At 60.7% G+C, this 24,385-nt stretch overlaps 2 protein-coding genes across 3 annotated transcripts; one reads left to right on the top strand and one right to left on the bottom strand.

Annotated features, from left to right (window-relative positions):
- The first annotated feature begins 11,539 nt into the window (after window positions 1-11,539).
- On the top strand, window positions 11,540-19,413 carry RHBDF2 (rhomboid 5 homolog 2). 2 transcript variants are annotated; one of them, XM_074160074.1, is made up of 17 exons: window positions 11,540-11,684; window positions 11,780-11,894; window positions 12,442-12,634; window positions 12,706-12,918; window positions 13,552-13,686; window positions 13,996-14,094; window positions 14,359-14,564; window positions 14,714-14,825; window positions 15,375-15,449; window positions 15,851-16,012; window positions 16,170-16,270; window positions 16,758-16,821; window positions 16,959-17,053; window positions 17,264-17,339; window positions 17,830-17,930; window positions 18,178-18,331; window positions 18,994-19,413. In XM_074160074.1, the coding sequence occupies exons 1-17, from the start codon at window positions 11,540-11,542 to the stop codon at window positions 19,411-19,413; spliced, it is 2,466 nt and encodes an 821-aa protein (XP_074016175.1). The 2 variants fall into 2 exon arrangements, with proteins under 2 accessions (XP_074016175.1, XP_074016174.1); XM_074160073.1 differs by having other exon boundaries at window positions 11,540-11,731; window positions 11,770-11,894.
- Window positions 19,414-21,962: 2,549 nt separating this feature from the next.
- Window positions 21,963-23,727, bottom strand: AANAT (aralkylamine N-acetyltransferase). Its single transcript, XM_074160302.1, has 3 exons — window positions 23,571-23,727; window positions 22,659-22,813; window positions 21,963-22,268 (listed from the first exon to the last, which is right to left on the bottom strand). The coding sequence occupies exons 1-3, from the start codon at window positions 23,725-23,727 to the stop codon at window positions 21,963-21,965; spliced, it is 618 nt and encodes a 205-aa protein (XP_074016403.1).
- Between the last annotated feature and the right edge of the window lie 658 nt (window positions 23,728-24,385).

Below are 24,385 nucleotides of genomic sequence, written 5' to 3'. Positions count from 1 at the left end.
CGTGCGTGCATCCCGCAGGGATGTTTGAGCCAGTTTTCTTTCACTGTTGACCCTCAGTGGTTTTGGGGCAGGGGGTGAGGCTGGGCTTTACCCTGGTCCTGCCCTACCTTGCAGCCAGGCCAGCAGGACCAGGCAGAAACCATCCCTCCGGGCTTGCCCACAGTGGGCCGAGGGCTCTGCTTCTCCCCTCTGAGACCCCACTCAGCTCCCCGTGCCCACGCTCTGCAGGGGGAAGGGGACCTGAGAGGCTGCGTTGTTGCCTCTGGTTCCCTGCGGCAAGAGGAAGTGCCTGCCCTCTTCCCCAGCGCGGCGTCATCCTTCCCGCCACAGGGAGCCGGGACGTCCTCCTGCCTGCATGCGCCTGGGTCCTGGATGGTCACTCCCAGGGATTTCCAGGGTGAGCTCATCGTATCATCAGGCTTGCAGCACATCGACCCGGCCGGAGGGTTTGGGAGAGCCACCCCATCACTGTCTCATGGCTGTCCTGAGCATGGAAATGCCACCCAGCTTAGCTCACTCCGTCGTGCCCTCCCAATGAGCATCCTTTGGCTCCTGCCTGTTTTCCAAGTGGAAAACCTCCCACAGCTTGAAACCATCCCACCTCCAAAATGAGCTGGAGGGTTCAACCGCGGCTATGCCCTGGAGAAACCAGGGCCCCCTCTGCCTGGTCTGCCCCAGGTGCCACGGGCTCTGCACCACCACTGGCTTCACAAGGGGCTTCCTGGGCTCTGCCTTTCCAAGCCCATTTACCATTAACAGGGTGATCAGCACCTAGTGCCGCTTGCTCATTTGCAGGGGGGCTTCTGCCTGTTTTGCTCCTGTTTGCTGGTGAGGCCCTTGGTGGCCTCCCTCCTTCCCCTGCTCGGGGGTTTCTTTGGCACCGCTGCAGCTGGGCTGGAAACTGCACCTGGAGGTGCTGCAAGCCCGGGGGCGAGAAAGGGTAAACCACAGCGGGGGGAGCGGGGTTTGACACCCAAACAGCTGCCTCGGTACAGATTTTGCAAGCCAGGGGCCGAGGCTGGTGTCGCTCTCGGGTGCACGTGTGAGTGGTTGATGTGTTTCTTGTGTGCCGAAGAGAGAGCGGCGCTGCCGGAGCGGGTCCGTGGATGCCGGCAGGAGGAACAATAGGTGCCGGCGGGTGGTGGGAGAGCAGCTCACAAGCTGGGGATGTGGGGCACGGGAGTATGAATCTGGTGGGGAGGGGGGCTGGCTGGGTCGGCTCTCCTCAGGGGAGCTTTATCCCTTGGGATGTGCTGGGGGATTCGGGCAGTGTCTGCATTGTTTGGCTGCACCGGGATGAAAGAGGAGCACGTGGCTCTTCTGGTTTCAGATCTTCTTGCCTTTGATACTGCTCCTATTTGACTCTTGCAGTGAACTGGAAGGAATTCCCAAAAAAATCCTTTTTCCTTCCCTTGGGTTGTTGGTCTCAATCCTAAAACAACCCTCAGGATTGGGGTCAAAGCAGCTTTCGTTACCAAAGAAAGCAGCGATGGGTGATGGAGAACCGACTGGTGGGGTGTTTGTGAGGGGGGGTGGTGGTGGGAGCTGTGGTCCCATGTCCTAAAGCATCCATGGCAGTGTGCTGTGCTCTGCCAGGAGGATTGTTCTTCTTCCACTGTCCCTTGTCCGCTCTGTGGGAGCTGCCCAGGCCAGCTCAGGGCTCCCAAGGTGTTTCCACATTTCCCAGAGGTAGGTACTGGGAGCCCTGCTGGGACTTGGCACTGACAGGGGGCTCTGCACCAAAGGAGTCAATTAGTGAAGGCTAAAAACTAATTACTTAAATCGATATGAGCCCACAGGTGATGGGGATCATAAACTCTTCTCTTGAAGAGCATTTTATCTAATGACCGCTGGTCCCTGCTGTCCTGCCAGGCTGGGAATGTGACAAGCCCCCAGTGGGGATGGGCACAGTGCCTTTTAATTATGAGGATCCAGGAGTTGTGGTCGTTTGGGAGCATGTGGTGCTTTGCGTTATGGTCATTTCTGAGCCTCCGTGTGAGCACTGAAAGCTGCGTGTGTTCTTGCGAGTATGGAAGAAACACTTGGTGCTGGTACCTTTTTTTCTCACTTAATTCCCATTTTTTAAAAAACCAAAACGAGTTGGTTGGTGGTTGCTCTCTTAATGAGGCATTTGGGGTGGGGAACAGACCTGGGGAAAGTTCATGTGCTGGGTGGCACCGGGACCAGCCTTCCCCTCTGTCCGGCCATCATGCAGCACCCCTGTCCCCTTCTCATTCTTGGGGGACCTGCACCCCAAGGGCTGGCATCGTGGGGTGCAGGTCATGTTAGCTCAGTGCAGGGCAGGGACAGCCCCCGAATAACTGTCTTGGGAGGGCAGGGGAGCACCCCTTGTGGAAATCAGGCAATTATGGGATTTGCTTCCCCCCTCCTTCTTTGTCCTCCAATAACTTAAATCTGGGAGAATTGTAAGGACTTTATTGAAGTCCTTACAAGCTGCCTGGGGAAGGGACCATGTCCCTGCCTGCCGGGGCAGCGGGGGGGCGGGAAGGCAGGGAGTCTTATTCTGGTGCAGTGCCTCAGCATCCCCACCTGTGAAGTGCCACAAATGAGTCAGTGTGAAGGTCTCCTGTGAAACCCGCTGCTTATCGCCTCCAGGGCAGTTTGAGCAGCCACCGGTGCAGGACTCGCTGCTGTGGCCGTACCCTGAGAGGGGGGAGCGTGGGTGCAAACTGACTTGCTCGACACCCGCAGTGCCAGAGGCTGCGGCAGGGGATGGAGCAGGGCAAGTGCCCAGCGATGCTCCCTGGCCTTTTCCCAGGCTGCTGCCATCGGGTGGGAGGGAGAAATCGGCCGGTGTGAGAGGGACACGGTCTGTGTGCTGGCTGTCCAGCCCTGTGGTGACCCGCTCAACCTGGTGGCACGTGGCCGGTCACTCCTCAGTGGGATGCTCCTGCCCTCTGCTCCCATCCTGGGGGCTGCCACGTGCCCAGGCATCCCACAGGGCCATCCTTCCTATCCACAGGTGCCTTTTTGGGGTGCTGCAGCTCCCAGCGTGATAGTCCCCTCCTTCCAGCAGTCTGTGGGGTCAGGTTTTTTTTATTGGCCTTTTGTTTAAAAATAATAACTCCCGATGCTTTTGTCTGGTGCGTCATGCGGCAGCTTGTGCCGGGGATTTGACGTGGTTATCCCTGTAATTTGCCAGCCTGCAGGAATGCCGGGGCAGGGTTGGGAGTGACCTCCTGTTACGTGTAAGCCCGAAGGCTGCACGCCACGCTCACGGGCATCCCGGGAGAATCCCTGATGCTCGGGTTTGGCGTGTTCTGCCCTTTCCCTGGCTCCTCAGCAGCTCAGGAGCCTTGCTGGGACCGGCTTTTCCACGGGTGATGCTGTAACCAGGGCTAAGTCGACTCATGCATGAGGTGGCTTAACCCAGTCCGAGCGCTCATGGGAAAGACATGGAGACGGCTCCCTGAAAAATCAGAGTCTCCAGCCCCTGCAGTGAACTGTGTGGCTTCCCTACGGGTGCAGCATCCCTGGGGTGGGATGGCAGGCAGGAGGAGGATGGTGGGGGAGACCCCACCGCCAGCTCTTGGCAGCCAAGAGGCTGCAAAGTGCGTTGCTGGCACAGGTCCACGGTGATGCTGCGGAGCGGGGAGAGCATCCTGTGGTTTCTGTAGGCACCGGTGGGTGTAGGATCCCCCGTGCTGGGCTTGCGCTGTGTTACATGGGGATGAGCTGCTCCTGGTCGGGCTTTCCTCTGCGGGGTGCAGACTTGGGTGCTTCTGGCCTCGTGGCAATCAGGAGCGAAGGGAACAAAGACAAGGAGTGGCCCACATTCGGCTGCTGGTGCTTGGGAGGAGGGAGAGGTGGGCATGGGAGCAGCGTCCCAGGGTTGCCGCAGGGCCAGGGGAGCACTGAGGCTTTAGGGGGGAGTTACTCTCTGCTTTTCCTATCCCCAGAGGTGCCTGGAGGGCAGTGAATCGGGACGTCCAAGGGGCAGCCTCCAGCCCACTGCCAGCAGAGGTGCCACCTTCATCTGTGGCACAAAAGGATGCCATGAAGTCCTTGTCCCTCCTCCTCAGGGAGCTGCTGGTCCCAAGTGGGAAACGGAGGCTGCTGGTGTCCATCTGGGCTTCTCCCTTTGCACGGGGGACCAGTGGGGTGAGCAGCCGCGTTGCGTCAGCCTGTGTTGAGATAAGGAGCCTGTTCCTGGAGATAGAGAGCTTTAGCTGAGGGGGATCGTCCTGCTGCCAGCCCAGGGCTCACCTCGTGGGGCTGAGCACCACCTCCCGCTGCTGCACGGTGCAGTGATGCTCAGAGCTCACAGCGACGGGACCCTCTGCAAATATGGGGCACTTCTCCCCGATTGGTGATGCTCCGGCTGGCTCAGTGCTCCCTGAAACAGACAGCAGAGGATTGGGGAAGTCTGCAAGCCTGCCCTGAGCCCTCGCGCCAAGAACTGCTGTCAAAATGAATGTTTAGCAGACGAACTGGAGGAAGAAATGTGTGTGTCCCCCATCCTCATTGCACTCTTGCACCAAAAATTTCACTTCGAAGAGGGAAGTGAGAATGAACTCGGTAACAACCCACGGCGTGGGAATGGCAGGCAGATGGCCTGCAGGCAGGCTGCCCTCCCCTTGCCTGGGGGAAATAAGGACCTGGGACCTCTCAGTCCCTTCCAGAAGGTGGGAGCACTCACACCATCGTGCTCGTACAGCCTGTGTTTAAGCTAACGAGGAATAGGAGTAGCTCTGAGTCATTGCGCGGCTCCTGGATAAAACCAAGTTAAATCAATCCGGGTAGCCTGAGGAATCCGTGTGGCGCCTGGAAAAGAGCTTTCCTTGGGTCTGGAGAGTGTTGCAGCCCTGCTGGGTTGCAGCTGACCCCTCCATGCTTTCACCGACAGAGCCGTCCTTCCTTCCCTCGCTGCCGGCAGTGACTTTCGCCCTTTGCTCTTCCCGAAGCCGTTGGGGTGACTCAAAGCCTCCACGTGTGCGTACCCTGCTGGGCTTGGGCTCCAGCACGGGGAGAGGGCCAGTGGGCTGGGGGTCCCTCCAGCAGCATCCCACCGCCCCAGCTGGTGTGTCCCCACTGCGGGAAGCGGAGTGGGTTTGTGCGGTGCCGCCTGTTTGGGGTTAGTGTGATGTGAGGGTGCAGGGACCCCCTGGAGTCCCCCAGGAAGGGGGTGTGGGGACCCTGCCAGGAAGGAGGAGCTGAGGGGTGCTGGGGTCGGTGGGCAGCAGCGCAGAGGGACCCCGGCTCACTGAGGCTCTCGCCCACCCCAGCGGGCTGGGAAGCCTTTGGGTGCTGGCACTCTCTCTGCTGGGGGCTGGAGGGGTTGTTGCACTAGTGAAAATTAACGGGGGTGGGAAACGGGCAGGGGTTGGGATGTGGGAAATCCTCCACGTGGCTTTTTCCACCTGCTCCCGCATCCCACCGGCGAATCCTTCCCTTTTTGTGCAGGGACCGGCGGTGTCGCCCACAACTGCCGGAGACACCGGGGCCACGCACGCTCCCGGCCACAGAGCCCTTGCCCGGGGGTAGCCCAGCACATGGCTGCCTTGTGCAACCATGCGAGCGGCTGTACACCCTCCCCGGCCCTCGCTTCCTTTTCCCGCAGGCAGGCAGGGCTCTGCCCGCTCTGCCTTTATCGGCAGCACCCAGCGCAGCCCCGTGCTCTATCTCCCCGGCTAGTTTTGCTTCCTTCCCAGGGCGTGCCGCTCGCTCCCAGCTCGCCCGGGCTGAACAAACCCGGCTGCGGTTGCCCAATGTCCTGCCCGACGTAGAAAATGGGAGAGGATTTCCTAATGGCAGCGCGGGCGGGCTCTGGCCACCCGTCGGGCATCCCTGTCCCATCTTTCTACCGTGCTGGAGACAGGGGTTAAAGCTCCTGTGGATGTCAGTGCCGACCTTATGCCTCAGCGGTGAGGGAGGGGGCAGCTTAAAATACCCCCCGGAACACAGTGGTCCTCTCTCGAGACTCGGAGTGAAACCTGGCGTCTTGCAGGTTTGTCCTCCGGTCCCTTTGAGGAGGGGTTGGCACACACAGGGGGAAAAGATGGACTCGCCTTCTCTGTGGCGGGGGGAGGAAGAAAAATCAACCTGATGTCGTGGTGCCAGAGTGTGAAATGGCCTTGCGTGGGGCTGTGGGCATGGGGCTGTACGGGGACACGAAGTCCCTTAGGGACAGGAGGGTTTCTGCAGTGATGCCATAAAGTGTATATTGTCCTTTTTTTTTTTTTAAAAAAAAAAAAAAAAAAAGCCTAAATACTCAAAGCACCAAAAAAAAGTGGAGTTTGAAAGGAGGGAGGCAGCGGTTGGAGACTTGTGGGGTTGGTGCTCACCAAGTCTTTCTGTTTGAGGTGGTCCATGAGGGACACGTGGGTGTGGGCTTTCCCAGAAGAAAGAAAAATACTTAGGTATTGAGCTCCCCACCCCAGAAGTATTTTTCCTTTTTTTTTTTTTTTTTTAATAATATCTTTTCATTTCGAGAGCTGTTTTGTCTTGGGCTACTTCTCTCAGATCTGAAACTCAATACTGGGAAACGGTAAAAAGCTTTTGGAAAGGGGGGAAGGTGCTGGGTGGCCGCTCGGGGTCCTACGCTCGGGTGTGAGCCTGCGGGGGCTCGGTGCTCGGAGCCATTGGACCAATCGACTTTCCTATCCAGGGCTCTTTAATAACCGGGAGCACCTTTTAACGAGGCTCCAGCCTTGAGAGAGGTCTTTAACGTGCTCTTGAATCATTTATGGGCAGCCGCTGGTGCGGCAGCGGCAGGCTCTGCCTAATGGACTCCTGGGTGCGAGCGTCGGTGATGGCTGCGGGGGTGTTTCGGGGGCTCCTCGTCATCGGTGGCCCCTTTCCCACTCCCCGATGGAGAGGGAAGAGCAGGGGCTCATCGTGCTCAGGGTGGTGGGTGCTCACGGGGGTCCCGCTCCCAGCCTCGCACCCCCGGGTGGCTCAGAGCTGCTTTCTCCCCCCGGCTTAATCGCACCAGCCTGATGCACTTCTATTCCAGCGCTGGTAATGCTGCCCCCCCCTACCCCAACAGGCTCGGGGAGAGCAGTCACGATCCTTCTCTGAGCCTCTCTGCACCCATGGGTGCTGTGTACGTCCCCCTCCGACCAGGGCTGCTCTGCAGGGTTGTCTCTGGTGTCTCATACAATGGTTGTGCTTGGTTGTCCCCAGCTCTGCTCTGCAGGTTGCCACTTGGTCTTGCTGATGGTCCCTTTTTGTTGCTTGGAGCATCCTGGCGTGTCCCATGGTGATGCCTTATACAAGCCACATCACTTTTTCCATCACTTTCCTCCTTGGGTGTGCTTCCTTGGGTCACGTCTGTCATGATTCACCCTGGGGCTGGGGCTGGAGCCAGCCCTGGTCACCCTCCCTGTGCCTCGCTTGGTTAAGGACTAAAACCTCATCCCAGTTGCTCACCAGTGCCCCTCCACACACACACACCTGCCCTCTTTGGAGGGGATGGGGCAAGGGCAGTGTCTCTCACTGCTGGATGTCAGGCTTTGGTGAGCTTTGAGAGGGAAGATGGTGATGGTGGGGAATCTCTTCTTATTGACCAGACCAGATCACCCGCCTCCACCCCCTGCTCATTTTTCCCTCCCCCGCAGGTGATGGTAGCATCCCTAGTTCATTTTTCTCTCTCCCTGGAGATCTTTTTCAGCCCGAAGTGGCATCATGCTCTCCTGGGACCCCTGTTCCAGCTGGAGGCACAGCTCCTACCGAGCTTGGGATGTGCTCGTGGGTGCTAAGTCCCATGTTTGTCACCCCCCCCACCTGCTGTCACCACCTTGTCCCCATGGCAGGCCGTTTGCGCAGCCGTCCCCCCATGCCAGCTCAGCATCTTGCCTCTCACTTCGCTTTCCTGTCCCCAGGGCAGAGCCACCGTGGCCACCCTGAGCGCATGGGGACCGGGCTGAGGCTCCCTGGGGACCCACAGCTGGGCTGTACCCTGTGAATGGGGCTGCTGGTGCTGGGGCTGCCAGGCAGAGAGCGATGGTCCCGATGGCAGAGCCCTCTGTCCCAGGGCTGAGAGGGCGAGGGGGACCCGGGGGGCTGAGCTCATCGTGGGCTTGTTCTGGATGGAGGCACCGACTCGCCTGTTCTCATGCCAAGCGCGCTGAGCGAGAGCGGTGCCAGCGCCGGAGGGGTTGGGTGCCAGCGCCAAATGTGGGGAGCTAGAAAAATGCCTTCCCAGCACCATTCTGGGGGATTTCTCTGGCTGGCATGGGGTAGAACTTCTTGTGGGTCAGGATCTGTGCTCGGGGGGGGCCTGCTTCCTATGTAACCGAGGGGACTTCAGCTCTCGGGGGCTGCTGCCTTCCTCCCCCCCCCTCTCTCAATGCCAAATATTGCGTTAATGCACAGAGCCGTGAGAACTGCTCCGGCTGCGCTGCGTGACCGGGACAGCAGGTGCCCGCCGGGCTGTGCCAGCTCCCCCAGGACCTGCGTCACCACGGGTCCGTCCCCCCCGACCTGCACCCCACGGGCAGCCGGTGGGGAGTGGGACCGGGATTTTAAACATGCTGCAAACCTGCTTTGCCAGGAAGCACGGAGATCCTCGCCAAGGGCTGCCTGGAGTGCAATGGAGCAACTGGGGATGGGATTTCGGATTAGGGGTGTAAGAGCACAGTGTCCTCTCGCACCTCGGAACGAAGCAGTTTGGCTTCAATTTCTGTGCTCCTGGCTCTGCCGGCTCCCGCCACTGAGAGCCGTTCCCCAGGGCTGGAGGAGGATGAGGGTGTCCCGGGGCTGGCTCTGACCCCAGCACATTCCCATCCCCGGCTCTCTGGAGCAGCTGGCATCCCCAGCTCATTGCTGGCTGCCCCGGGAGGAAAACAGGGAAACAAACAGCGTCTCCAGCTCGGCAGCGGGATGGAAAGTTTTGCTTGCTGGGGCTGGACCGCCCGGCTGGCGTTTTCCCAGCTCACAGCCATTAAATACCTCGGCGAAGCACTTGCGTTTCGTGCCCGCTCCTTGCCCGATGTCTCGCTTCCCGAGAGCTTCGTCTGGCAGCAGCGGGTGAGAACTCCCTGCCTGCCCCATGCAGTTGCCGTGCCACCGAGCAAGGAGGCTTTTCCTCCTTCTGCCACCCTGTGCCATGGTGTCCGTGGTGTCTGGCCACCGGCAGCCCTGTCACCAGGGCCCAGGGAGCCACTGAGCTCAGCTCTCCCTCCACCCTGGATGCTCCTGCAGCCGTCCCCTGCTTTCCCATGCCTGGCTTTTCACTGCAACCTCTCTCCCCACCAGGCGAGGCAGGAGGAGTTCAGCCATTCCCCAGGGCTCCCGTGCGTGAAGGGCAGAGGAGGAGGAAGAGGAAGGCCACTGCAGGTGTTTGCCATCGAGACACGGTGCGCAGGATCCCTGCTACTCTTATGAGGTAGGGAGACCCCGATGGGGTCTGGGCTGAGCCTCCAGGAAAAATTTGGGGGCTGGTTGCTCCCAGTTTTGGTGCTCGAGGGCAGCAAGGGGTGAGGCAGCAGCTGAGCTGCCGGCAGCACCCGAGGGTGCCCATGAGACCGTTTCCTTGCATCTTCCCATCTGGATCCCCACCACGAACTGATTTATTGCCAAGGCTGGAGATGAGCAGGGTGAATTTGGGCATGAGGACCTTGTCCTGCCGCCAGCTGGGGCTGCTGGTGCCCCTCGATGGAGGGGTCTCAGTGAAGTCACCGCTCGGGCTGCATCTGGCTCTGGCACTCCCCCCCTCACACGTGTGTCTCTCCCCGTCCCTGCCCCGCTGTACCCCAGCCATCCCTGCTGGAAGGGAGCCCAGCACCCATTTTAATGCAGGAGCAGCAGGCTGTCCCCTGGCCCAGGAGCTGACAGAGGGCAGTGATGCCCTCTAGTGACACTGGCCTCAGGATCCCATGTCCCCATGGAGCTGGTCCTGGACTCCTGCATCCCCAGGGAGCTGGTCCCATGGGAACCTCATGCTCCTGAAGCCAGGCTTTGTTTGTGGTGGGGTCTGAGGAGAGGGTCATGCTTGGAACCAGAAGTGCTGGGGGAGCTCCAAAAGTGCCTGACTCCTGCTTTGGGGACGGGCTGCCAAGGGGGACCCTGATGCAGAGGAGGCTGGTGAGGTCCCAATCGCTCATCTGATTGCTTAAGTGCCATTACTAAAGGAGAGGAGGGCCCTACGAGGCTGGTTATGGGGATCCTGGGCAGAGAGAGGAGTCAGGGCTGTGGATGGAGCTGGGGTTTGCAGCCAGTAGCACTGTTGGATCCTGAGCTTGACTCAGTGGTGGTGGGTGGCAGCAGAGGAGCCCTAGCGGAACTCCTGGTCCCCCTCAGGGGACTCTGCCACCCCCCTCGGGTGGAGAGAGCCAGCTGCTGTCTCCCCTTGGGAGCAGATCCCATGGGGATGCTGGTCCTCGTGGCTGGCCCGTGGCAGGGCTCGGTGGATGCTGCACGGGGTGAACACGGCAGATGGCACCATCCCCGTGGCTGTGGCTGTGCCAGGAGAACGAGAGATGCTCACAAGACCTGTGCAAGTCCCCTGGGTGCTGGCACGTGGCTGGGAGATGTGGAGGGGGCCGTGCCTCCTTCTAGAGCCCCTGTAGCCCCTAATAGGATCTGGGACTTGCTCCCAGCACTTGGACGGAATTACCTTTCCTGCGAGGTCTTGCCTGGTAGAGCCAGGCTGGGGCGACCCTTGGGAGGGAATTGCTCAAGGAATTAACCACCTCTTGGCCATTAAGCTTCCCCCTCCTTGCACGTGGTGCCAGGGAGGATTCTGTCTCTCAGCCCGGTATGTGCACACACGTGCTGGAGGGGAGCGTCCTGTATCTCCCCTCCCTCGGGGCACCCCGACACGCAGCAGGACCTGTGGCTGGAGGCGACATGGGCTGCCCCAGCCCCTCTCACTGCAGCAGGAACCATCCTCCCCAAGGGGGCTGTACTACAGGCGGGGATGTGAAGAATTTACTGAGCATGGGGTGTTTTCAGGCTTTGTGTGTCCCCTGCCTGGCCGCATCCCCTCCCTTCCCACCACTCACCCCTGCATGGGCAGCTCAAGCTCTTTGCAGACCCCCAGGAGCACCAGAGATCCCCCCCTCAGCTCCCAAACCCTGGGGCCCAGTCCCCCCGTGTCAGATAGCCATGGCACTTGGTGTTTCATGGGCTCAGCTGGGGCTCGCAGGGGACCCCCTCAGATTTCCCATGAATTTCCCCAGTGGGTCAGGCGCGTTCTGATGGGGTGGGGAGTGCAGCCTGGGTATCCCACGGGCATGTGCTGGTGATGGGGATGCTCTGACCCTCTCTCTCCTGCCACCCTTCGGTCTGCTCCCAGCAGGTGAAGGGGTGGCCTCGGTGGCCCAGAGTGAGTGAGAGATGGAACCCACTGTCCGCCCAAACCCGGGGGAGCAGGCATCAGGGACATGGTGGCTGGGCTGATGATGATGAGGTCAGCAGCACGGGGGGCTGAGGCTGGTGAGATCCCGCTGGTGAGGCCCCATCTCCTGCTGGGACCCAGCTTCTCCCCGTGTCTGAGCTCCATGGGGGGGATGTTTCTTCTCATCTCACTAACTTCTTGCACCCCCCCCAGCCTGCTGACCGCTGCCGGCCCGAGATGTCAGCCGGCGACAAGAATGGGGGCAGCCGCTCCAGCAGCAGCCGCCTGCAGAGCAAGAAGCCCCCTAACCTCTCCATCGTCATTCCCCCCCGGGAGACGGAGGAGGATGGTGCCCGTAAGGAGGTGAGTGACAGGGAGCTGTGTCCATCGCTGGGCTTGGTGGCCTGCCATCCCCAGGGGACCCCCCATGTGCCATCCTGTCCCTAACACCCTGCTTTTTCTTCCAGCCCTCCAAAGTCCCCATCTACCGAAAGAGCAAGAGCCTGCAGGAGCCCCGCTCGAAGGGATGCGATGGCTCCGAGCGCCGGCCCGGCTTCCGCCGGCAGACTTCCCTGTCCCAGAGCATCCGCAAGTGAGGGCCGGGCAGTGGCTGGGTCACCAGAGGCGTCCCTTGGTCCCCGTGGGGGTGTTGTGGCTGTGGGTACCGGCAGAGGACTTGGGATGGGGATGGAGAGTCGCAGCTTGGAAGGGAATGCAGTTCAGAGGGTTTCATGCGGCTCTGCTTTGACTCACTGGGGATAATCCTGCAGCAGAATTATTTAGTGCTAATTCACACCATTGTTTTGTACAATGGGGAAATTTCTCAGCCCTGTTGATGTAGGACCTTCACAAGCACCTTGAGCCGTTTGTCTGCTGCAGCCCAGAGCTGATGCCTTGTCCCATGCAAGGTGCAAGTCTTGATGGAGATACCTCCCCAGAGAGACCCAAAGACCAGTGACCCCTCTGCAGCATCCCTTCCCCTTCCCTGACCCATAGCTGGGTCAAAACTTGCCCTGCCGTGGGCTGCGATGAGACACCTCAACCCAAATTGCCTTCCGGAGGGGATGCCCAGGTGGAATGGTGGTACCTGGGGTGGGGGGGACCCACTGGGTGACAAGCATGCCCCATTGTGTGTCCAGGGGCACGGCGCAATGGTTTGGCGTCAGCGGCGACTGGGAGGGGAAGCGGCAGCAATGGCAACGCAAGAGCTTGCAGCACTGCAGCATGAGATACGGGAAGCTGAAGCCTGCCTACCGCGACATGGAGCTGCCCAGCCAGGAGGTCCCCTCCTTCCAAGGCACCGAGTCGCCCAAGCCCACCAAGATGCCCAAGGTAGAGCTTGGGGCACAGGGTCCGGCTCACAACCTTGCTCTCCCGGCACCGACACCTCTTCCCTCCTCCAGATCGTGGACCCGCTGGCCAGGGGCCGTCCCTTCCGCCATCCGGATGAGACAGATCGTCCCCACACCCCCCACCACGTCCTGCCCCCACTCACCCCTGGCGTCGTCTCCTTGGCATCCTTCAACAGCATCCGCTCTGGCTACAGCCGCCTGCCACGCAGGAAGAGAGAGTCCGTCGCCCACATGAGCTTCAAGGCGGCTGCAGCCCTTCTCCGCGTGAGTTTTGGGGAGCTGGGGGGGAAAGTCATCTTCTTCCTGACTTGGTTTCCAGCTCTACCCCTCACCTATCATCTTTGCTTCTTGGCTTTTTGCCTTGTACAAAGATTCTCTCCAGGGCAGGTTTGAGGGGGAGGGTGGTTTGCTGTTTTGTTGTGATTTTTTTTTTAACCTGACTTCTGCTTAAAAAGAGAAGTTTTGGTGAAAACTGGACCACCAAAGTGGAACTACCTTGCACGGCATCCCTAGAAAAAAGCAGCTTCTGGGTTTCACTGCCGAGGAGCCAGGAGACCTTTCGCTGGAGGGGAGGCTTCTCTGGTGGCATTTTAGTCCCTGGGGAGCCCTGGTCAAGCCTCGGGGTTGGGTTGGTGGGACCAAGACCCAACAGGGCATTCATGGTTCACTTGCTGTGCTGGCTAACAATGGTTGTGGTCCAACGCTGGCTCTGAGGAGCTAAAGGCAGCATCTGCTGCCAGCTCCTGCTGCCTGCCCTTTGCACACAGGGAGAAAAGGAAACCACTTAATTTAATCCTTGCCACTCAGCTTTGGGGAGGGAAGCCACAAGAAACTCTCAGCGCTGCAAAAACTGGGGGTCTTCTGGTTGCTTACCCTCATTTGCTTCCCCTGCCAAAGGGACGCTCTGTCTTGGAGCCGCTGGCTCCCAAGCCAAGGATCAACAAGAGGACCTTCGTGTATCCCAGCTTCATGGACGAGGACATGGTGGATGCTGCCGATACCCTGGACTCATCCTTCTTCAGTAAGGCAAGCGCCGTTCCATGCCGGCTGCTGGAGCCGGGAGGGGTCCCAATGTTCCTTCATGGGGACTGGACATGGAGCAGGGCTATGACAGAGCATTGGTGGGCACGGTGGCCATCGGTGCAGAGCCCTGGTCTCGGTGATGCTTCTTGGGGGCGTCAGGAAGCGATGCTGTCAATGAGGAGCACCCCCTCCCCAGGCTCTGGGAGGAGCCAGACTGGCCTGGTGACGGGCACACTCGGTCAGGGAAAGGTTTCTCACCCGTTGCGCTCATCCAAGAACATGTCTTCATCCTCCTTCCAGATGGACATGCACGACGAGACGTACTCCATGCCCGATGATGTCTTCGAGTCGCCGCCTCTGTCAGCCACGTATTTACGCATGCACTCGGTGGGGGAGGATGCCAGGACGTCCCCTGAGGTGGAGCAGCCTGTCCCGTGAGTACCAGCTCTCGGTGGGGGCTGCCCAGGTCCCTTGCTGCAATCAGGACAATGTCCCCAGCCGTTCCTGCCGTGGGGCACTGGGCACTTTTGCCGTGCTCCTAGGAGGATGAAGCCAAGGGGTGCCCTTAGCCCTCACCCCAGGCATCCCCTGGGCTGTGGCTGTGGGGTTGCACATGGGGTATCTCTCGGTTGGCTCCTTTTGGCAGGTTCGATGGGTTTCTCTTCTCTCTGCAGGCAGGAGGGTGTCCGGCTCGCTTCGACCTCCGCCGGCACCGACGCAGCTCCCCGGCGAGGCAGGCGGATCGCTTCCAAAGTGAAGCACTTCGCCTTCGACCGCAAGAAACGCTACTATGGGCTAGGGGTGGTGGGGAAGTGGCTGAACAGGACGTACCGCCGCAGCCTGAGCAGCATCGTGCAGTCGCAGCTGGAGATCACCGACAGCCACCGGTGAGGGAGCACTGATGGGACAGGGATGGGCTCGGGGCTCCTCAGCTTGTAACGCAGATGCGCGTCCCCCCTCGATGCTTGGGGGACTGCAGCGTCCCTTTGCCCGGCCACCCTTGAGCTGCTCAAATTTTGGGTCCTTTCCTCCTCAGGCCATATTTCACATACTGGATCACCTTTGTCCACATCCTCATCACCCTGCTGATCATTGGCACCTACGGCATCGCCCCCATCGGCTTTGCCCAGCACGTGACGACAGAGTTAGTAAGTTTAAGCCATCCCCTCCCAGCTCTCCAGTGACACGTCTGGCTCTGAAATGGCAACCAGCTAGTTGCCGAGGAAAGCAAGGCTGGTGTCTGGGGGTGCCTCCAACACCTGGGAGGGCTGATCCTTCCTCTGGGGTTAATCCTGGGAACCTGCAGCCGTCTGTGTTGCTCCCCCGGCACCCAGGTTGGAGAGGAGAGCAGGTATCTATCTTCCTGGGTGGACCATGGTGACCACCAGTGTCCCATGCTGTCGCGCTCCCTGCTAGGGCTGGGAGCATCTTGGGATGCTGCTGGCTCCTGCTGTTTGAGGTAGCATTAAATAGAGTGGGGAGGGGGTCCACATCTGCTGGATGGGCAGCAGTGTGTGTGCCAGCGCAGAGCATGCCGGCTCTGCAGCAGAACTGCCCTCCCTTGTACATCACTAGAGGGACCCAGCAGCCCTTCCCCGTGGATGAAGGGGGCTGCTCAGCCCCACATGATCGGAGGGAGAGGGGACTGCACCCCCTCATACCCCTTGGCAGGAGCTGACCCTGGCCTGGCTTGGCAGGTGCTGAGGAACAAGGGCGTCTACGAGAGCGTCAAGTACATCCAGCAGGAAAACTTCTGGATCGGGCCCAGCTCGGTAAGGGCTCTGCTGGACCACCAAGGCTCTGGCCTCCGCCAGCCTCTGCTCCCCCAGCCAAGTGGGTCCCTGGGTGCTCCTCTCCCCAGGGGAAAAGCTTGACCCCTGGTCCAGCTGCTGACGTGGGCCCTCGGTGCCCCCATACCTCTGGGACCTGCTGCCTGGTCCCAGCCCAGGCTGGGGGCTCAGCAGCACTTCCCAGATCTGTGGCATTATGGTGGGATGGTCAGAAGAAACCCCATCCCCTTCCCACCCTCCTTTTCCCCACGGGAGTAATGGAGACTCAGGGCTATCGCTTGTGGGGACCAACTGCCGAGCTCTCCCTGGGGGCAGCTGGAGGGAGGAGAGGTGCTGTGGCGGGGGGCCACAGAGCATCCTCTGGACTGGCATCTCCCTCCCAGATCGACCTGATCCACCTGGGAGCCAAGTTCTCCCCCTGCATCCGGAAGGATCGGCAGGTGGAGCGGCTCATCCAGCGCGAGCGGGACCGGGAGCGCAGCTCCGGCTGCTGTGTCCAGAATGACAACTCGGGCTGCATCCAGACCCTGCCGCAGGACTGTTCGGTGGGTGCCATCCCCACCGCGGGCACCGGGGAGTGCTGAGGATCCCTGGGGAAAAGGGAGGAAACCGTCCCTGCCCTGCGCAGCACCAGGACAGGATGCGTGCGGGGCCAGGGCAGTGCATTCTCTGCCGCATCCTCAATCTCTTTGTCATTCCCAGGAGACGCTGGCGACGTTCATCAAGTGGCCGGGCACCAACGCGCCGGCCATGGGCCGGGGCGAGAAGCGGACGTCGGGGGCTGTGTGTCACCAGGACCCCAGGTAGGAGTGACGGCTGGGGACAGGCTGTATGCGGGGCATGGCAGAGGTGCTGCCTGGGGCTGCGGTTCCAACTCGAACCCATCCGCCTCGAGTCCTCTTGTCCAAGGGGTTGGGGGGCTCTTACACCCCATAGGAGAGTGACAAGGGAAAGGGAATCGGTGGGGAAACTGAGGTGGGGTCTGTCCGAAACGTAGGCAGCAATGGGTGGTGCCGTTGTCTTGCACTGGCCCCTGCCTGGGGGGATGCTGCAAGGGGCTGTTGATGGGGTTGTCCAACAGATGGGCAGAGGGCATTCCACGGGGTTCTCCTGTGGAAGGTGCTGCTGTGGGGTGTTGTAGGACACCAATGTGCAGGATCCCTCCCAAGCCAGGGGTAAGGGGTAGGTCTTGGGGGTGTCTGTGCCCAAGGGGAGGTTACTGGCCTTCTGGGAGGGATGATGTGTTGCGGGAACCTGTTCTAACCCCCCACACACACCTCCTCCCTCCAGGACATGTGAGGAGCCAGCATCCAACCCACCCCATGTGTGGCCAGATGACATCACCAAGTGGCCGGTAAGAGCCTGGTGGCACCACAAGCTGGGTGGCACCGTGGTGGCAGCCTCCATGGGAGGCAACAAGCCAGGCACGGGGGCTTTGGGGAGAGCTTGGGGCCAGACGCTGACCTCAGCTCTTCTCCCTCCTGCTTGTAGATCTGCACCTACGAGACCAAAACCAACCACACGGGCTTTGCCCACATGGACTGCCAGATCAAGGGCAGACCCTGCTGCATTGGCACCAAGGGCAGGTGGGTCACAGCCATGGGAGCACCCAGCCCAGGCTCGGCTCCCCCCTCCGCCCTGTGTCCTGTGCTAGGGGGAGAGGGAGGTTATGGATGCTTGGGGAGGGTGGGAAGCATGGTGGCGGCAGGACCGGCTGCCGGGAGTGAAGGGGGATGCTCGGGGGAGTGGGGAGCAAATTCTGCCCCCATCAAGCCCGCTGCCCGCCCTCTGCCCAGCTGCGAGATCACGACGCGGGAGTACTGCGAGTTCATGCACGGCTACTTCCATGAGGAGGCAACGCTCTGCTCGCAGGTGAGCAGGGCTGGGGATGTGGGATGTGATGCCGGCAGCTGGGTCACGCGTTTCCCTGCTGATGCCACGGGGTTTTATGGTACCCTGGGATGTGGTTGGGATGGGTGTGAGCAGGGGGAATGCAAAGAGCAGGGATTTGCCCAGCTATCGGCTGGGCTCCTGCTGCCGCTGCGTGCCCACCTTGATGGTGTGGGGCAGGAGGAAACACAGGACTTGAGCCAGCCTCACCCAGGCAGCACCGATGTCCTTGGGAATGGCACATCCCAGGAAGAAAAACAGCCCTTCAGCATCTCCTGGGGCACTGGGGGTGCTCAGTCGCTCCCTCCCCAGCACCCGGGCAGTGTGGGTGCCCCACACCACCCAGGGTCCTCCCCACAACTATTACATGGCATCATCAGCCACGCATCCCTGTGATCCGTCCTTTGCTCCCCGTGGCTCTGGGGTGTGGGCTGAGCTCCCCTCACCCTCCAAACCCCTCCTGCCTCTGCAGGTACACTGCCTGGACGAGGTCTGTGGCCTCCTGCCCTTCCTCAACCCGGAGGTCCCCGACCAGTTCTACCGCCTGTGGCTGTCCCTGTTCCTGCATGCTGGGTGAGCCACGGCCCACCGTGTTCCCAGGGGATGGGGGGTGACTTGGGAGTGGAAAATCCATTGGGATGGTTTGTGATCCCTGGTGGGTTGGGAGAGAAGAGGGGAGGACACCCGCAGGCTACAGCAACATGTGCCATCGGTGAAGGATGTTTTATAAGATGTCTCGTGCCCCGGGGCAGTGGGTGGGAGAGCTGGGCAGGAGCTGTGGCAGGACAAGGGGTCTCTAACGCAGGGTCTCTTCCTCCAGCGTCATCCACTGCCTGGTGTCGGTGACTTTCCAGATGACGGTGCTGAGGGACCTGGAGAAGCTGGCGGGCTGGCATCGCATCTCCATCATCTTCATCCTCAGCGGCATCACGGGCAATCTGGCCAGTGCCATCTTCCTGCCATACAGGGCGGAGGTGAGGGCTGCGGGGGGGCTCTACTTGCATCACCCCAAGTCCAGCCAGCTCCCAAGGGACCAAAGGACACCCCTCCCTGTCCTTGTCCCAGCAGAGGTTTGGGGAAGGGGGCTGCAACCATCAGCACAGAGCTCTCAGACCCTGGCAGGTTTTGCTGCAGGGGGTGTGGGAGGCTGGTGCCCCCATGATGGAGAGGGAGGGGTCTCTGCCCCACGTGTGGGGTTCGCACATGCGGCGTGTCACGCGTGGCCACGTGTCGGTGTGCGTGCGGGGTCCCCAGGCGGGCAGATGGCTAATCTGCTGGCAGCGAAACCCTGCCGGGCTTTAGATGAGATCACACCGAGCACCCTAATCCCCCCCCGGGGGTGCGTCAGGACGGGGCTGGGGGGGGCTGTGGCCTGGGAGGGGGTGATGCTGCCTCGCTGCTGAGTCACCAAAAGCATTGGCTCTGCCAAAACATTGCTGCCATACTCCCCTCCTCCTCCTCTTCCTCCCATGCCACAGCTCCCACCCCTGAGCCCTGGGTTGGTGGAGTGCAGCCCTCGGAAGGTTGCAGGAGCCACATGCACTTTGCAAGGGGAGGGGACAGTCCCCTGGGGACGTGGGGACATATCTGGGGTGACATATGCAGGGTATGGCCATGACTTCCCCCATTCCCGCAGGTGGGCCCCGCCGGGTCCCAGTTTGGCTTGCTGGCCTGCCTCTTCGTAGAGCTCTTCCAGAGCTGGCAAGTGCTGGAGAAACCCTGGAAAGCCTTCCTCAACCTCTTTGGCATCGTCCTCTTCCTCTTCGTCTGCGGCCTCTTGCCATGGATTGATAACATCGCTCACCTCTTCGGCTTCCTCAGCGGCCTCCTCCTCTCCTTCGCCTTCCTGCCCTACATCACCTTCGGCACGGTGGACAAGTACCGCAAGCGAGCCATGATCATCGTCTCCTTGCTGGTCTTCGTGGGGCTCTTTGCCTCCCTGGTGGTCTGGCTCTACGTCTACCCCGTGAACTGGCGCTGGATCGAGTACCTCACCTGCCTGCCCTTCACCAGCAAGTTCTGCGAGAAGTACGAGCTGGAGCAGGTCCTGCACTGACCCCGCCGGCAGGAATGGGGCTGGGAGAGGCACCAGCGGTGATATCTCCATGGGGTGGATCATCACCATCCCTGCTGGGATGGGGCGGATCCCAGGCACGGCTTCATCCCCGGGGCTGGTGGGCTGGGGCTGTGGGAGCGGGGATGGAGCCACCCTGCCTTGCACCCCTTTGGGGCTGCCTCTTGGCTTTTCAAGCCATAACTGGTTTGGGGACTGACCCAGGACACCGGCTGCTGCCCGTGTGGGGAAAGGGCCATGGGAAAGTGGGGTTTTGGTGTTTCCTTGCCCAGGCTGGGCTCCTGGCCCTGGGGCTGAAGCTGCCCAGGTCTCCTGCCTGTGCCCCAGCCCCGTCCCACCTTGGTGCCCCCGGGCGCTGCAGCTCATACTGTGAACACGACCCCCTTTTTTGCAGGGGCAGGTTTTTTTTTTTATCCACAGGTCTTTGACCTGAGAGTTTCCCCAGCTTTGGGCTCCCTGGGACCTCTGCCACGGCTCTGAGATGTTCAGAGCTGAACTTCGAAGGTATTTCTCAGCCCTGCTGTCTCATCTGACGTTCCCTTAAGGCTGTGGAAGGAGGCTTGTGCTTCCCCACGTGGGCTTATCACTGGATGGAGAGGCAGGACTTTGGTGCAGGGGGGAGTCCTTTTCCCCTTATTTCAGTGAAATTCCCTTTTTGGAAGCAGAGAAGTGGCACATACCATCTCTGTAGTGCCGTGCTAGGAGGCAGGCATGGAGGAAAAACACCCTTGAGGGCTTGTGTGGCTGCTCCTGAAGCCCACAGATCCTTTGGGAAGCCATCGGTGCTCCCCCCTTTCACTTCTGCCTCGAGTCCCTGCTGTTACCCCTTTCCCTTTTCCAATGCATGGAGACCCAGGTAGCCCTCCCTGCCTCAAAGGAGAAGCACAGGACAGGGGCAATTTCCTTCCCTGCCCGAGGCTGCACATCCCTGCCTGCCACCAGCCCTGGGCTGCTGTTCCCCACCATCTCCTCCTCCCTCCCTCCCACCCACCTCAGTGCAAAGGCAGGTCCTTCCTGGGGTCCGGGTGACTCCGCTGGGCTGGTTTGGACCAGGGCTGGTGCTGGGCTGTCTGTCCCCTTGTATGTGTCACTTTGGTGCTGGTGGGTCTCAGTGCTGTTAAATGGGGGAAGGTGTGAATGCCCCCACCGGGATGTCCCGGGATGAGTATTCAAGGGCTGGGAGCTCAGCTCCCTCTGTCCATAACCACGCTCCAGGTGAGCTCCAGGAGTTCTGTGACCCCTGCATCCCTCCCTCCACCGTGGGCCAGTTTTCAGCCCCGCTCCGTCCCTCCAGTTGCTGCTCCAGCCTAAAACAGACACTTCACCTCATTTGTCTCTTTTTGATACTTTTAAAAAAAGCTGTGGGTTTTTTCCCCCCTCTTAATAAATTTCTACTTGTATTTAATGAGACGCACAAGGCCTCTTCTCCCTTCTGAGGCACAGAGATGCGGCACTTCTAGGGGGTTCTGGTTGTTTTGAGGATGGTCGGTGTGGCAGGGCGGGAGGATGAGCTGGCCGTGCCTGGGGCCGGTGCCCTGATGTGCAGGGCTGCACTGTCCCCCTCTACGTCTCTCAGAGGGGGACAGGGTTTGGAGGGTCTCGAGCAGAAGGAGAAGCCGAATACCTGGAGCAAAAAGACCCACGGAGCCTCCTGATCCTTCCCAAGGGCAGAGCCACCCCTGCCTGCATCCCACCCATCATCGAATGACCTGGGGCCGGCTTTGCCCCATGTCCCCTGAAGCTGGGATGTCCCAAGGGATGTTGGATGGCTCCTCTCATCCCAGCTGTTGCCCTCCCTCCGGCTGTTGTGGCGAGGTGCAGGAACACACACAGGCTGCGTAGAAAACCACCGCCACGTCTTTATTTGCTGCTTCGTAACAGCCCGAGGCGTTTGCAGAAGGCTTGTCCGGGGCTGGTTGCGGGTCTAGGGGGGGGAATGGTTTGGACTGGCCCCCCCAGGGAGGCTCTGCAATGTGTGGCTGGGGATGGCTGTGGGTGTGCTCCAAGGGGTCTGGAAAGATGTCTGTGGGCAGTGGGCTGGCTGCTGTGACCCCGTCCTGGTCTGGCGGCTGCTGGGGAAGGTTTGGCCGTGGTGTGGTCACTTGTGGTGGTGGCGGTGGGAGGGGGTGCAGGGCTGGGGGCACACGGGTGTCTCAGCAAAATGTGGCTGTGACCGCCCTTAAATCAGCAGAGCCCCCCCACTGCTCCTAGGGCAATGCCTTTCCATCCCCGGGGGGGCCCTGCAGCCTGCCCAGGCTCTCCGGCACAGCCCCAGCAGAGACTGGGGCGGGGGGGGGGGGGTGTCAGTGCTCCCGGTGGGGCCAGGCTGGAGATTTTGGTCCCCAGCCCTGCAGGGATGGGACCAGGCTGATCTGGCTGGAAGGCAGATGTGGCAGAGGGGAGTAGCTGTGGCCAGGGCCAGCCGGGGAAGATGTATAGCCATGGCAGGGATGGAGAAGGGGTCGCGGCCTCTTATCCCACCTTGGCAGCCTCTCTCCAGCCCCCCCCGGCAGGGCTGGACCGGAGGGGGCTCAGCAGCCACTGTTTCTGCGCATGAAGGCATGTCCCCGCACGGGATGCTGCATCTCGATGAAGGCCAGGTCCCCCACCGTCACCTCGCAGGGACCCAGCGCCTCGAAGCCGCACTTCTGGTAGAAGGGCACGAGGAAATCTTCGCACATGAGGAGGGCGCGGCGGGCGAAGGGCAGGCACCGCAGGTACTGCAGGTACCGCCACATGAGGATGGAGCCCTTGCCCTGCTGCCGGAAGGTGCGGTGCACGGCCAGCACGTGGATGTGCACCACCGTGCCCCGCGGCTTGTGCAGGGTGAGCGCCTCCTGCCGAGAGGGGAGCGGGGGTAAGTGTGAGCCAGGGGGGTCCCATCCTGCATGTGTCTTGGTCCCCCACCCCAGTGAACCAGGATCCGCATCGTCTCCCAAAGGGAGAAGGGTCCTGGTGCCATCCCTCTTCACCTCCCCCCCATCATCCCTGCAGGCTTTTTAATTTTTAAAATCAATATTGCGGGGAATTACCGGGCATATTTTTTAACAGCATCAGTAAAATTAATTAATGAGAATGCTCTGGCAGAAATGAACAGCCCTGTAGCAATTAGTCTTGGGAGAAGACTTTGTGAGTAGCCTCAGGGCCCCGAGAGCTTCTCCTTGTCCCCAGGCTCTGGCAGTGCCTCTGCCAGTACATGAGCTGGGAAGAACTGGGGTCACTCTTACCTGAGTGAGCCTGTCCTGGTCCCAGAGGGAGCCGATGATGAATGCCACAAGCCGCCCTTCCTCAAACCAGCCGAGGGAGAGCTCTGGACACAGGTTCAGAAAGTGGCGGATCTCGTCGAGGTGGAGGGGACAGTCCCCAGAGACAGATATAAAGGCTGGAGAGAGACGGCGGTGAGTACAATGAGGGGGACCCTGACAACCCCCTGCCATAGGATGAGATGGGGAGAAAACGGCATGTCCTGCTGCCTGCTTGGTCTAAAGGAGCTTTAAGGGACACGGATGACCCCAGGGAGTAGCTCTGCTCCTCCAGAGGCAGCCCCCCCCCCCCCAGCCCAGGGACCGTCTCCCCACTCTCATTGCTGACTCCAGGGTTACAGCAGTGGATGCTGAGATGAGCCCTCCTGCCTGGCATCTCCCCGACTGCCCTTGCCCTTTGGAGAGGAGGAGAAATGGGCCGGTGAGTCTGGGCGAGGGGAGCTGGGGGTGCCTGGGATGGAGGCGGGGGGGAAGGTTGCTGGGGTTACATCTCAATATGCCCCTGTGCAACAGGAGGCTGAGCACGGTGTCCTTCCTCCCACCTTCCCCTTCCCCTGTCCCCTCCCCTGTGTTTTCAGAGAGCTGCTCCCCACTCGCCTGGTCCAGGATCACCTCCCACCCTCCCCACCCTGGATGAGCTGGGGGCTGTGATTCTCCATCTCCTTAATCACAGCCTCATCCACCTCGTTAAGGAGCCTGTGGTGGCCTGGCCACAGTCACAGCTGCTGCCTCCCTCCCTCATCACCCACAAGAGCATGCATGGAGAGTTTGCCACCATGGTGTGCCCCTAAGGAGCCCAAGGGATCGGTGAGGGGGAGGGATGGAGCATCTTCAGCTGATACCTCCAGGCAGGACCTCCCTGGGGCAGCCCCTTACCTTCCCGCTCAATCTCGAAGACGCTGATGGCATCCTCCGGACTGAGGCAGCGAAACTCACTGGCAGGCAGTGTGTGGCGACGCTGGCCCCCGGGCGAGCTCCGGGGGGACCTCAGGTGAACAGGCTTCAGGAAAGGCAATGCGCTGAGTGCTAACATCCTCCTCCTCCTCTTGCTGCTCGGCTTCCCACCGCTCCCTCTGTGCGGGGCAGCCTCTGCCGGCTCCCAGCCCTGGCAGCCTCAGGGCACCCTTTATTTCAGCCAATCTCCTCCAGCACTCTTAGCCGCCTAAAATACCTGTTGATCACACACAGGATTAGGCTGCTTGCCACCCTTTTCCTATACATAGTTGTGTGTGTGTATATATATATACAGCAAATGCCCGCCCACAGTGACCCCATTGCCGGTCAGCTGTGGCTGCAAGCTGGGGCCAGGGCAGGAGTGGGCTGTAGCAAACTCGTGGCCTCAGGGACACAGGGGACAAAAGCCTGGTGACCAGCTGCCAGCATCCAGGCAGTGGGACAGACCAGGGACAGGGGCTGTCAGAGCTGGAGCAGGGGAAGCAGGCACCGGGCTGAGCATCCCACCCTGGTACCCTGCCCCACATCTCCCAACCCAGCCAGGCAGCAGGATAGGCAGGAGAGCCCCAGGACAAGTCCAGCCCCTGCCCTGGGGACAGGCAGGGTGGGATGTGGCTGTGGGAAGCTGAGAGACTGCAAAATAAGCATCTCTGGGTGAAAGCTCCACATGGTTGTACGCGAGTCCGTGCCAGGCCACCATAGGTGCACCAGGATGTCCCAGCATGGACATACCAGGC

Source organism: Numenius arquata, chromosome 17 (assembly GCF_964106895.1).
Source record: "Numenius arquata chromosome 17, bNumArq3.hap1.1, whole genome shotgun sequence".
NCBI classification, from domain to species: domain Eukaryota; kingdom Metazoa; phylum Chordata; class Aves; order Charadriiformes; family Scolopacidae; genus Numenius; species Numenius arquata.
The sequence above is the reverse complement of the archived record's forward strand: the minus strand, read 5'-3'. Positions and strand labels throughout refer to the sequence as shown.

What these genes read in the sequence shown, in the direction of transcription:
- RHBDF2 (XM_074160073.1), top strand. Translation starts at nt 11,540, where the DNA reads ATGTCAGCCGGCGACAAGAATGGGGGCAGCCGCTCCAGCAGCAGCCGC. An exon ending in CCTTCTTCAGTAAGGCAAGC is followed by an intron (nt 13,687 to 13,995) that starts GCCGTTCCATGC and finishes ATGCACGACGAG; the next exon opens with ACGTACTCCATGCCCGATGA. An exon ending in TGCATTGGCACCAAGGGCAG is followed by an intron (nt 17,054 to 17,263) that starts GTGGGTCACAGC and finishes CCCTCTGCCCAG; the next exon opens with CTGCGAGATCACGACGCGGG.
- AANAT (XM_074160302.1), bottom strand. Translation starts at nt 23,727, where the DNA reads ATGTTAGCACTCAGCGCATTGCCTTTCCTGAAGCCTGTTCACCTGAGG. An exon ending in CTTCGAGATTGAGCGGGAAG is followed by an intron (nt 22,814 to 23,570) that starts GTAAGGGGCTGC and finishes GTCTCTCTCCAG; the next exon opens with CCTTTATATCTGTCTCTGGG. An exon ending in ACCAGGACAGGCTCACTCAG is followed by an intron (nt 22,269 to 22,658) that starts GTAAGAGTGACC and finishes CCCTCTCGGCAG; the next exon opens with GAGGCGCTCACCCTGCACAA.